This window comes from Microtus pennsylvanicus, chromosome 4, assembly GCF_037038515.1.
Source record: "Microtus pennsylvanicus isolate mMicPen1 chromosome 4, mMicPen1.hap1, whole genome shotgun sequence".
Lineage (NCBI taxonomy): Eukaryota > Metazoa > Chordata > Mammalia > Rodentia > Cricetidae > Microtus > Microtus pennsylvanicus.
Window position 1 is genome coordinate 73,365,522 of NC_134582.1, and position 13,456 is coordinate 73,378,977.

The window sequence follows — 13,456 nt, forward strand, 5'->3', positions numbered from 1 at the left end:
CGTTCCTAGGTTCTCAAGAAAGGAGAGGTTAGATTGTTATTATTCAGGAGGGAGGGTCCAAGACATAGGGTAACTCCTGCAATGCAATAAGCTGGAAGAAGATGTCCAATGTCCCTCAGCTATTGAAGTTACCTTACTCTGTACAAATCCTAGGTCTTCTCTGCCTTGTGTCCTTAGTTTCAGTTTTAACTTTGGAATCATGGAGTATATGAACATCTGCCTGATAACTGAAGCTCATACATCTTGCTTTTTCCAGGCCTGCAGCCATGAGCAGCTACTAAAGTTGGTGATCTAACAAATACCTCCATATGTTTTCTTCAACAAATCGCATCTTTATACTTTTACATATTGCTTAGATAAATACTTGGAAGAGTTCAAACAGTCTTGATCCACCATTGGATTTCAGTAAAGAAGAAAACGTTTTAGTAACTTTGAAATACGTAGACTGGGGATTTCTCCCTTTTTCCTCCAGGCACTTGAGACATGAATCCTGCTGTCTTCCTAGTCATCCTGTGCTTGGCAGTAGCCTCAGCTGCTGAATCCCCTGGTGTCACTCTGGAGGTCAAAGATCAAGAGGCGACGATAACAAATCAGAAGCCGGTTGGTAACATGGAAACTGTCCAAAGGGATCTCAGGAGTATTAGTTCTTTTCTTAGATGTACACAGACATAAAAGAGGTCATGGGGTCAACTGTCACCAAAGGACTCCTTAAAATAGCTATGGACATGAGGGGACCTGCATTGCTGAAATGCAGGGTATGCAGAATGGCTCCTGAGATCCCTCTCCAGGGCTCATCTCTGTCTGCCACAGCAGGTCCACTGGCTCAACATGTGTATGTAGTTAATATGAAGAAAATAATGTCACTTACATTATCCCTAGAAAGAAGAAGAATACAGAAGAAAGATATGGGACCAGTTTATGAAGAAGATTGAAGTCTATAATAAGAAAAAAGGCCTGGAGAACGAGGACATCAGCCTAGAAATGAATGTGTTTGATGACCTGGTGAGTGTGGCTTGGGTGGCTTAGCTCTGTGTTCTTCCTTCACGTTTTTACAATGTGTTGGTTTTCAATGTTTTATTTGCTTTTTCCATGAAGACTGATAGCGAATTCACAAAATTGATGGATGAAGTTTTATTGCCAATGTTTGATGGGGAGGAGAAGACTCAAACACAGCCAGTTGGTGATGCCGTTAAATTTGAATATTCGCCAGCGAGTGGTGATGTCCAGGATTAGGTATGATGGTGTCACATTCACACCCTGAACTGCCCATGGGAAGCCAAGAAGGAACTGGAGTCCTCACTCATGTCAGCTGTGGAACAACACACAGCTCACTATTTGACTAAGTGTTCTGCCCTGTGGATTGTGGCTAGAGGTGATAACTGCTTGTGGGTGACAACCTTCTCCTGCTCAGGGTAGATGTTCTGCTTCATGAGCTTTAAACACGGCTGGTGCCCTTGAAGGGCGGGTGCTCCCGGGGAGGAACTGTGACAAACCCACCTTGCTGCAGTCTTTCTAATTCATGCAATGTGTGCTTTGCTTCCAGCCAGAGTAACATGGATGGCAACGTAAAGTAGCCAAGGAGGGAAGCGACCACTGTGCCTTTGTCTCAGAGCCTCCTGCCCCAAGATGTGAGCTGCCTGATGGTGGGGAAGAAGGTCTGAAGTGGGGGAAGGGAGCAGAGCAGAAGGGAACTCAACATCACAGGATCCAACACTCAAATCCCTTTAGAGCCACACTGTGGTGTGAACTCCAAGGCATGATCACACTAAAATAAAAAACCTTACAAACACTTTAACCCATGTTCTCAGCTCCTTTATATTAATGATTCTCAAAATTCTTAGATGTAACTTTTAAAAAGATCAAGTAAAAATTTGTCTTTAAAATAAAGCTTTATTTAAAATACAGTGTTCTGCTTTCTTTCTTTTTTGTGGAAGTGAATTTTTATGTGGTTAGCACATAATTCTGCTGAAAGGCAGAGCTGACTGTGAAATGGTGGTCTGGAGGAATTGTGAGTGAGTCTTGTCATTATGGAGTCAGCATAGCTCCATCCTTGATTCATCTTTTTTCTGGGATTTTAGGTGCCCTCTATTGGCAATAATCTGAAAGCCTATATGAAAATTTCTGGAATTCAATTATTTTAATTCACATAAATTTGACAAGTGAAAATTGTTTTTCTTCGGTGCAAAGAGACTACCCTTCATTCTGTTTGACTGCACTACACCTGTATTGTGAAACTCTTTTATTTAAAAAAAAAACATTAAAAGGTGGGGCTGGAGAGATGGCTCAGTGGTTAAGAGCACTGACTGCTCTTCCAAAGGTCCTGAGTTCAATTCCCAGCAACCACATGGTAGACCACAACCATCTGTAATGAGATCTAGTGCTCTCTTCTGGCCTGCAGACATGCATGCAGGCGGAAACCATATACTTAATAAATAAAATTTAAAAAATATTAAAAGGCTTTATTCATCCTCAAATTGAAAAAAACTCCAATGACATCAATGGGTGATTGCACAATAAAATTGAAAATCTTACAGCTTCTTACCATGCCATGTCTTACATGAATATCTTTATGCACATACATAGCAAGGACAGCTACAAATGTTTTTAGTTAAAAGAAAATATGAATGAAAATACATACATATGAAGCCTTCCAGAATAGAGTCCACTTATCAGAGTGATCCTTCCCGCCAGGGTTTCAGCAAGACCTCACTTTCAAGAGCCACCAAGTCCATAGTTGCTGGCTCCCAGAAGCTGGTGGGACCTTCTCCTCATACTTAGGTTATTTTTCTTGTCCTGAACTAATTCTGTCTTTGACTGATAGAGCAAATCTCCTCTCAGTCTCTGACACATCCTATCAGGGTGAGATTGTAAAGTTTCTGTAACCGTAGGTGGATACCTCTTGTTCGTTGCTGGCTGCCCAGACTCAAAGTAATCACACAAAAACTATATTAATTACAATTAATAAGCTTGGCCTGTTAGCTCAGGTTTCTTATTAACTAACTCTTATATCTTAAATTAGCCTATTCCTATTATTTTGTGTTTTACCGTGAGGCTCATGGCTTACTGGTAAGGTTCCTGGTCACCTTTCTCCTTCCACAGCTATATGGTGTCTCCTTGACTCTGCCTACTCTCTCTATATTTCTGGTCAGATTTCCCACCTGGCTATATTCTACTCTACCATAGGCCCAAAACAGTTTCTTTATTAGCCAATGGTAATAAAGCATATTCACAGCATACAGGGGGGAATCCCACACCACCTAACTGTTCTGACTCCAAGAAATGCTACTGGTAGTAGGTTCCTGATGCTCAGATCACAGACCTGCTCAGTAACATCCTTGTAGACCAGTTAGCCTTGCACATTGGCAGATGTCTGGGCTGCTATTTAAAGATGGTGAAGCATCCAAGACTAGGAACATGTGTGATGTGAGGGAAGATCCAGTGTCACATAGCAAGGAGATCGGAAACCCAAATCTTTCAAAGTTAAGAGATTATAGCTTCTCATATAGAAGTTATATTATATAACTCTCATAGAGAAATCATAGGGATGTATAAACATATATATATATAATTGTCGTGTAGGAACCGCTATCACCTTCAGAAGCCCATCCAACAGAAGAACCTCCTGATGTCAATGAAGAGCTTCTTCGTTTTTGCAGGGTGAAATGTCTCTTGCCTACCAGGTCTTTAGGGCATCGGGGATATAGCAGGGTTATTCAGCACCTAGTCAGCCAGCTCAGGCTTTTACAATGTGAGGGGTATTCCTGTGGCTCAGCACTAAAATGAAGTGCACTTTGGGACATAAACCTGAAGAATGATTTACGCACTTCCTGTACTGATGGATGAAGGTGGTAGCAGGAAGAACAGCAGAAGGCACAGGTGAAAATGTACAGGCAGATGATGGATCTGACCGAAGCCCCAACAGCTCCTTACCTCTGTCCAAGAACACCTGGGCTGTTCTCATTCAGGGAGCAGGTGTGTTCTTACCACAGGGCTGCTTTTTCTTCTGGCTGTGTCTTTTCCTGTTGATAAAATCTCATCTCATAGAGTCCGTCCCCCTCAGGGTCCAGTCTCGGGGTCATGGACATTCTGAGTGGTAGATGGTGATGTACAGACCCCTGCACATTAGTGTTTGGTTGGTACCCAAGCCAGTGCTGCCTTTGTGTTCTGACCACTTTCTCCTCACAGCCTGTGTTCTCTCAGGGGAGGGAACTCCATCGGGGTGGGGTTGGATGGTGGGCTTTTGAGTTGAGGACCATGTGTCTACATTGGTAAGGTAGCACAATGAAGAGCTGTTGTCATCAGGGATGAGAAGAGATGTGAGACTAGAGTGAGAACTTAGTCCTATGCGAGGAACCACAGGGTGCTGTGTAAGTAGAGTTACTGTGTGCCTAGGTCATCATGTAGACATTGTTTTGTAGTAAACATGAAGACAGAATTTGATGTAAATCTATCCTGCTTGCTGTTCCTATTTTTCCTTTTATTGGAATGTGGGAGCTAGTGAGTATTGAAATAGAATTTAGCTGCTGTGTCTGGATTCACACTGTTACAACAAATGCATTTTAACCACAGAAAGGGCAGAATTAAAATTTCAAGAACCTCACCAATTCCTCATGGGTTGGTATTGGAGACGGCTGGAGGGAGGGTGACCTCAGAGATAGCAGGGCACAGAGATTTTCACCTATTCAGTGCTTCCAGGTTCTGTGAAATGATTCTAGGAAGACTCAATAGTAAAGGACTTGAGGGTGAGAAGTCAAGCAGGGCACCAAGGCTTAAGAAGACATGAAGCTTGAAGAGGGGAGGATGTGGTGGGTGACAGGAAATATTTGAACTGGGAGAATGTAGGCAATATGATCAAAGTATGTTATGTGTATGTATGAAATTCTCAGAGTAAATATGAATACAGTCAAATAAAATTATTCCATGAAATATATAAGGTAAGAATGTGTCCAAACTTTTTATGAAGACAATATTACAAAATTACACTGATAATAAAATTAACAACACACACACAAGTTTAGAAGTAATATCTAATAAACAGGCAAAGTTTTCAATAGAATAATTGTACAACGAATTCAAGTATCTATCAAAATGATCATTAATCATGATCAAGTTGGCTTCATTCCAGTGTGCAAGAATGGTTAAAAAGACACACACCAATGAATAAATTTAAATAAATGTAGTTAATTACATAAATGTATTAAAAGACTAAAACCACATGTTCATCTCAATTGATACAAAAAAGACCTTTGACAAAATCCCACATCCCTTCATGATAAAGATCTGATGAGAACCGAATGAAGGCAATATCACTCAACATTAAAAAGGCATATATAGCAAACCTATAGCCAACACTAGGCAAAATGAGAAAACCTAGAATCATCCCCATTACAAGACAAAGGTTTCCACTGTCTCCACTCCTACTCAGTATGATGCTTGATGTCTTAACTGACACACACAACGAGAGAAGAAAATGAAATGGATGCAAAAGAAGAAGGGAGTCAATAATTCTGTATTTGCAGAAAATGTACTTCTGTACATAAAAGGTCCGAGTAAACACACTCAAATCAGTAACACACTCAAAAATCACTAACACACTCAAATCAGTAATCTTCCTTAATAATACTGGTTTTTTTAAATATTTATTTATTATGTATATAATGTTCTATCTGTATGCCTGCAGGACAGAAGAGGGCACCAGACCCCATTACAGATGGTTGTGAGCCACCATGTGGTTGCTGGGAATTGAACTCAGGACCTTTGGAAGAGCAAGCAATGCTCTTAACCACTGAGCCATCTCTCCAGCCTCTTCCTTAATAATAATGGCGAACAGATTAAAGATGAAATCAGGGAAAGAGTCTTTAATCCTCCCATTCACAGTAACTTCAAAAATAAACAAACAGTCAAGGAAGAAATAAAAATCTCTGAGATACTGAAGAAATAAATTGAAGACACTGGAAGGTGGGAAGACGTCCCATGCTCATGAATTGTTGAGATTTGCTCTGTGAAAATTACCACCCTACTAACTAATACATGGGTTCGGGATGTACCAATTAAATTCTATTGTCATTCTTCATTTAAGTTCATATTGAAGCCCCAAAGGCCCTGGATAACCAAAGCAATCAAGAGCAGAAAAGATTGCTGCAGGAACTATTGCCAGCCCTGATTTGAAGTTGTACTGCAAAGCCATAGTAATAAAGGAGCATGGTACTGGCCCCTAGACAGGCACATAGATCAATGGAATTGATTACAGGGACTAGAGCATTACTGGGTGCTCGTACTGGAGAGGTAATTTTCTTAGTGAGTAAGCAAGGGCTGAGTTGTTTGTACTCTAATAAATAGCTGCCTTCACTCATGCTCCTTCAAGCAGCTATATTTAATCCCAATAGATCAAGCAATAATAATCAATAAATAGGGATGGTTGGATTGCTCACTGGGTAAAATCATTTGCTGCATAGTCTGACTAGCTGAATTGATCCCTGGAATCCATGTAGTAAAAGAAGAGAAACTATACCCAGAGGTTTTCCTCTGACTTCCACACCTGGACTTTTACACACGAGAGAGAGAAAGAGAGAGAGAGAGAGAGAGAGAGAGAGAGAGAGAGAGAGAGAGAGAGAGAGAGAGAGAGAGAGGGAAAGAGAGAGAGAAGAGAAATGTAATCAATTAAAATTTTCTTTCTTAGCCGGGTGGTGGTGGCGCACGCCTTTAATCCCAGCACTCGTGAGGCAGAGGCAGGCAGATCTCTGTGAGTTCGAGGCCAGCCTGGTCTACAAGAGCTAGTTCCAGGACAGGAACCAAAAGCTACGGAGAAACCCTGTCTCGAAAAATCCAAAAAAAAAAAAAATAAATTTCTTTCTTTGCTGGTTAAAGCTTGTTAATAAGAGGTATTGATAAGAGGGATTTGGATTTCAGCCAGACAAAGAAGTGAATTAGAAAGATTAATGAAGGGTTATAAATCACCAAAATTGAGTGTGTGTGTGTGTCTGTGTGTGTGTGAAAGAACAGACATTTTTTAATTAAGTGATGCTTTATTGTAGAGCAAAATGCTCACCTAAGGAATAAGTGAGGGATCTTAGAGTAAATATCACAGAGTTTTCTCGGTGGGTTTGCACAGAATCTTGGGAATGTTGTAGAAAGGAGCATGGATTTTTCGTTGACTCCTGTGACTCATCAACAAATACCTCATTTCACGAATGTGTCAGCTGGCCAGAAGTAAGGAGTCATCTTCATTTCCACACGAGCTCTGTGTGATGATCTCACGTCAAGATCGTATTTGGTATGTAGGTTGTGAATCCCTGCCTTCACGTTCCTCATGATTTGCTGTTTCTGCCTTTCCTGCTCCTTGCTTCTTGGAGAGATCCAGTTTCGGGTCCAGCAAGCACCACTGAAATGTAAAATCTGCCAAGCGGCTTCTTTGTTTATAGTGTGTAATAGAGGCTTAGGCTCTATCTATTTTTTAAAGTGTTTTTAATTGAAACAGAATCACTTTCTCCCCACTCCTTCTTCCTCACACTGGCTCCTCCCAGTTACCTATCCCTGGATCTCTCCTATTCGTTCTCAAGTTGGTCTCATCTTTATCTTTGATTGAAATTGATACATCCTGCTGAGTCCCGTTTTGTTGTTTGTGCATGTATGGTTTCATAGTTGATCACTCTGTGTCGTACAACCAATAAGGGGGCTCATCCCAGAGAGAGGTTCTCCTCATTCTCCGAACAGTCATTAGTTGCCTGTAGTTCGTTTTTACCGGGACCCTGTGAAAAATTTCCCTCCTACATTAATATGCCTATTGATATTGCTATTTTCCACTCTTGTTTATGCAGACATCTATAGTAGAGACTGTTTCACACAGACTTCCTCATTTTCTGGGTCTTGCAAACTTTCTGTCTCTTCTACAATGTTCCCTGTGTCATAAATGCAGGAGCTGTGATGCAGATGTATCTCTGGGGGCTGTCGGGTCTCCATTGATCTACGCAGTGTGTTCAGTATTTGCTGTAAAGAGAGGCTTCTTGACTGAGAGGTGGTAGTACACAGTCTGTGGGTGCAATGATAGCATTTATAGTGTAGTAAGGGATTATGTTTGAAATGTTTGTGACTGGGTTGGTGTTTCTGTGTCTGTTTTGGCAGTCTGCAGAGGACCTTCCCTCAACAAAGACACTAGGAAGTTAGGGTGAAGGTAACATGTAGGACACCAGCTTGACGTCTCCATGTTCAGTGAGTTGTACTAGTGCTGTCCTCATCAACGGGGCACTGCTGTTGGTTTGTGGAGAAGAGCACATTGTCTCGTCAACAGTCTGGGTTGTTTGGGATTTCCATAGCACTCCTCCTGGCCAACAATTCAGTAGGAATCAGCCTAGTCCCAGTACTGGAAGGCCATTTGGTGATGAGAGATGGCCAGCTGGGACTCTGTATCCCGTGCATTCAAATTGCCTTCATATATTTTAGGAAATTTCCACTCTATTACGTTTTAATACCGTACCTCAAGAGCCCTTTAATTCCATCTCTCTCTCTGTGTGTTCCCTTTGTTATATCTCCACTCTGCCTCTCCACCTCTTCCTCCTGTTTCTACTAACCCTGACTCTGTCCATCCATAAAATATATTCTATTTCCCCCTTACAGGAAGATCCATATGTCACTGCTAGTCACTTACTCTATAGCTATCCTCTCTGGATGTACAGGTTGGAATTTGATTATCATTTGTTTAGTGAATTACTTTATATATAAGTGAATAAATGCCATATTTATCTTTCCATGTCTCAATTACCTCACTCAGGATGATTTTTCTAATTCCATCCATTTGCCTGTAAATGTCATGGTGCCATTTATAACACTATTTCTTTATCCATTCTTCTGGAATTAAGCAACCTTTAGGTATGTGCCCAAGAGTAATGATATAGCTGAAACTAGCAGTATTTCAATTCCCAAATTTCTGAGGAGCTGTCATATTGATGTCTATAATAGCTGTACAAGTTTTCACTCCTATCACCAATGGAGAATGTTCCCCTTATTCCACATCCTCTACAAATAAAGTGAGCTATCACTTGTATTATTGATCTTACACATTCTGACAGGTGTAAGATAGAATCTCAAGGTAAATTCTATTCGCATTTCCCTGATGGTTGTGGATATTGAACATTTTTTCAAATGTTTCTCAGCCATCTGAGCTTCCTCTATTGAGAACTCTCTGTTTAGATATGTATGCTGTTTTTAATTTGGTTATTTGGTTGTTTGAAATCTGGTCCCTTATCATATGTGGAGTTGATAAACATCTTTTCCCATTTAGTAGGTTGTTGCCTTATCTGAATGATGGTGTCCTTTGTCTTACAGAAGTTTTTCAGGTTGGTGAGTTTCTATTTACTAATTGTTGATCTTAATACCTATGCTATTATAGATCTCTACAGGCAACCTTCTACCGAGCCAATGAGTTCAAGGCTATTCTTTACTTTCTTTTCTTTCAGGTTCCGTGTATCTGGTTTCATGTGGATGTCTTTAATTCAGGTGAATTTTGAGCAGGTGGTAGATACAGACCTATTTGCATCCTTTTACATGTAGCCATCAACTTTGACCAGCACCATTTGTTAAAGATGTTGCTTTTTACCATTGTGTATTTCTAGCCTCTTTATAAAAAAAATAGGTGTCCATGAGTGTGTAATTTGTGTCTGGGTCTTCAATTAAATTCCATTTGTCAACAATATTTTTTTCTTCTATGTAGGTGGAAGCTCTTTGTTCATTTCCTGGCAGCCCAGACCAAAAATAATCACACATAAACTATATCAGTTACAACACTGCTTAGTGATCAGATTAGGCTTTTTATTAACTAACTCTTACATCTTAAATTAACCCATTTATATTAATCCATGTATTGCCACAAGACTTGTTGTTTACCAGTAAGGTTCTTCGGTGTCTGTCCCCAGCAGCGACATGGCATCTCTTTGATTCTGTCTACTTTCTCTATATATCTCTGTTTGGATTTTCCGCCTGGCTTTACTCTATTAAGCCATTGGCCAAAAGCAGCTTCTTTATTAATCAATGGCAATAAAACATACTCACATAAAACAGAGGGGAATCCCACATCACCTCCCTTTTCTGTCTAACTTAAAAAGACAGTTTTATTTTAACATGGTAAAATTACATATAGCAAGACAACTATCAAGTAAGAATTACAATTACAATATTTATATCTACTTTATCTTTTATCACAACTAAGGAATTCTATATTTATAACTATATATTCTTCAACTCCATTAAAGACCCCATAAGGATATAATATTACCTAAGTTAACAGGAAGTACACCGTAAGCAACTTCCAAAACTCTAGAATTGACAGAGACATCTCACTGCCTGGACAGTCACCCAAAGTTCTTCTGTAGCATTGGAGCATCCATCTTCAGCCTACAGGCCAGTAGTATCCAGCAGATTTTTCCATGAAGCAGGAAATCTGAAAGACTGCTTCACCTCTACTGGAAGTTTGTCAGTCACTTTCTTCTGTATCCTGCAGAATGTCTGGCAGACTCTTTCATGATGCAGGAAACCTGAAGGAATGTCTCACCTTTAGGCAAGTTCAACAATCATTTTTCTATGGGCCCTGTGTATCCAGTTCAAACAGCATAACCTCAAGCAGTCCAGGCAAGAGCAGTTTCTTGCTAAAATAGCAAGAAATATGAAATAGCTAAAATAGACTCCATAAGGAGTCTCTTCAATGTCCATCATCCTCTTGAGGTAGATTGGTGCTGCCAGGAGCAGAGTGTCTCATCATGAAAAGTCCTAAATTTTTAAAACATTTTAAATGCCATATTCTGTTAGTCTTTGAAAGGTTTCAAAAATACCTAGCCATCTGAAATATATCTCTGTACATCTATAAAATCAAACTAATTGACTACAAGCTTGACTAATATACATATATATATATATACATATATAATCTGTTAACCTGTTTTTTTAAGTATACACTTTATTTTTTAATGAGCTGCACAATCACAATACCTTAATTAAGAGCAGAAATATACATATAAAAATTGGCATTAAATTTGTATCAATAAACTAAGATCCATACCAATTCATCTCTATAGCATATCCCCCTTTAAATGTAAATAAACATTAAACAGTCATTTACAGAATTTGGACACTGTTCTTTAGACTACTTCCTGCTGATTTGGGGCACTGTTAATCAGGTTTTCATGGGTGTCCTGTGTGGTGGGTCCATCTCAGCCAGCAGTCCTGAAGCTGTCATAGATATTAGACCATCTGGGCCATTGTTTCAGCAGGTCTTGTTTATCAAACCATATTAGATGGTAAGGTATCCACAGCTTTTTATCCTCTGTGGTAAAAAGCAGAACCTCTTTTCCAAAGCAACATATCCTTAGAACCAAATTTTGTAGTAAAGATACCTTTAAAATATTTATGTTAGTTTAGTTTAACAGCCCATAAAATGAAATGTCTCTCTATACTTAGCTCATTCACAGTCAAAAAAATTTAAATAAAACACAATAATATACATAATATAGACTCTCTGTGCATATTCCATCTTTACATGGCTTATTTTTCTTACTCTATTACTTTTTCTACAAGTTTAATATTTATATTTTATTATGCTTACTCCTTTAATCTATGACTATCTGTACTCTTTTATATTGTAACTCTCTATACTCTTTTTCCTCTCTCAAGCCTATGTACATTTATCCAACACTGTGACTCATTTAGAGGTCCTCTCCATCTGAATTTGTCTTTACTGCATGCATATCTATAATTATTATTTGACTAGGAATGTATTGTCTTTTCTTTTAAATGCTCAAAGGATTTGGCTAGGACCAACTCCATGGCCCTGCCTGTTGGCTCCACCCAGTCCAACATGGTGAAGGAATGTTCACTGCCTCTGAGAGCCATGAACATTGCCCCAGCTCCAGACAGCAGGGCTATGTCTAATGTTAAGCAATTTGTAACACACTACTCATAGACCCCATTTAAGTACTCAACATCCTGAAACACATAGAGCTGTTCCTGCAACTAGCAAAAACCAGGAAGCCCTCCCCTAAAGAATCCATGCAGCCTTTGCTGCCAATGCTGAGTCAAGAAGACCTCTCTTAATGGAGCCATAGTGCCCCTGCTTGGTATCAGCAATCAGTGCCCATCTGAATAAAAAAAAAAAAAAGGCTACCAAGAAGCTGTGCTAAACTCTGTGTTTTTGTGTCTAGAGTTCCTTTTTAAAGCTCTCTCAGATTTTATGTGGATATAGTCAGCCCACGTTGGTACACCAATCTCTGTAGGTGGAGGCTGTGTGTTTGTTTCCTGGCTGCCCAGACCCTGTGCTTTACCAGTAAGGTTCTCCGGTGTCTGTCTCCTCTAGCAGGATACATGGAGTCTCTTTGACTCTGCATACTCTCTCTACACATCTGTTTGGATTTTCTGCCTGGTTTTACTCTATCAAGCCATTGGCCAAAAGAAGCTTCTTTATTAACCAATGGCAATAAAACATATTCACAGTATATAGAGGGAAATCCCACATCACCTGTATGTCTTAGTTAGGTTTCCAATTGCTATGAAGAGACACCATGACCACTACAACTCTTACAAAGGAAACCATTTAATTAAATGCTCTTCTTTCAATTCGAGTGTCTGCTGTTCTAGTGAGGCAGAGGAAAAGGAGAGGGTGAAAAAGTACTGTGGGAAAGAAATTAAGTTATGATTGCTTAATAAGGCGTATCTAGGAATTAAAGAATTAATTACTTATTAAAATATCTAAGAAAACTATACTAAGGAGTAGGTTATAGGAGTCATTTGCATGGAATCCTGCTTGAGAGGCAAGAGAGTGCTAGGTGTCACGTAGAGATGGTTATGCAAATTTTATGGCAAGGAGCTGACTGAGAGTCAGTAGATGGGAAATTGTTAAGAAGCATCAAGGTGAAGGGGTCTGACTAAACAGACCTACAGGAATCTTGCTGTTGGCCCTGTGAGGAGACATAACCTGGGGCATTGGTGGAGAAAAGGGCTCTTTATCACACAGCATTGATTATCATAGAGTAAGGATGGAGGTTCATGCTAAACTGACTTGATAGCACTGTTGTCTGAAAGAGGATTACAAAGACTTGCATAGGCAGGCTTAGCACAAGATTTAGAGGTCTAAATTAAGAAGAGCCAAGTATAATTTAACAGATTTTCCATATAAACAGGTATCCCAATCACTTGCAGCAACAATCATGACTTCCTTTCTCTGGCTTCTCATTACATCCGTAAATGCTTCCCTTCCATTACAGATTCTGTAGATCAAATTTAGTCTTTCTCCACACTTGATAGTGTAAGGGAAACAGATATTGTATCTTCTTTTCCTACTTGGTTGGGAAACGTGTTCATGAAATAATGTACAGGGGAAAAATAATGTCTCTATGTATCACTTACTATTGTATTGCTGTAATGGAACACCATGACCAGGGCAATTTATAGAAAGAATGGTTTATTCTGGGCTTCT

General features: G+C 39.6%; 1 protein-coding gene across 1 annotated transcript; it reads left to right on the top strand.

The window, feature by feature from the left end:
• The first annotated feature begins 483 nt into the window (after positions 1-483).
• Positions 484-1,233, top strand: LOC142849025 (trophoblast-specific protein alpha-like). Its single transcript, XM_075971145.1, has 3 exons — positions 484-600; positions 880-1,002; positions 1,096-1,233. The coding sequence occupies exons 1-3, from the start codon at positions 484-486 to the stop codon at positions 1,231-1,233; spliced, it is 378 nt and encodes a 125-aa protein (XP_075827260.1).
• Positions 1,234-13,456: the final 12,223 nt, after the last annotated feature.

What these genes read in the sequence shown, in the direction of transcription:
- LOC142849025 (XM_075971145.1), top strand. Translation starts at nt 484, where the DNA reads ATGAATCCTGCTGTCTTCCTAGTCATCCTGTGCTTGGCAGTAGCCTCA. An exon ending in CGATAACAAATCAGAAGCCG is followed by an intron (nt 601 to 879) that starts GTTGGTAACATG and finishes CATTATCCCTAG; the next exon opens with AAAGAAGAAGAATACAGAAG. An exon ending in TGAATGTGTTTGATGACCTG is followed by an intron (nt 1,003 to 1,095) that starts GTGAGTGTGGCT and finishes TTTTCCATGAAG; the next exon opens with ACTGATAGCGAATTCACAAA.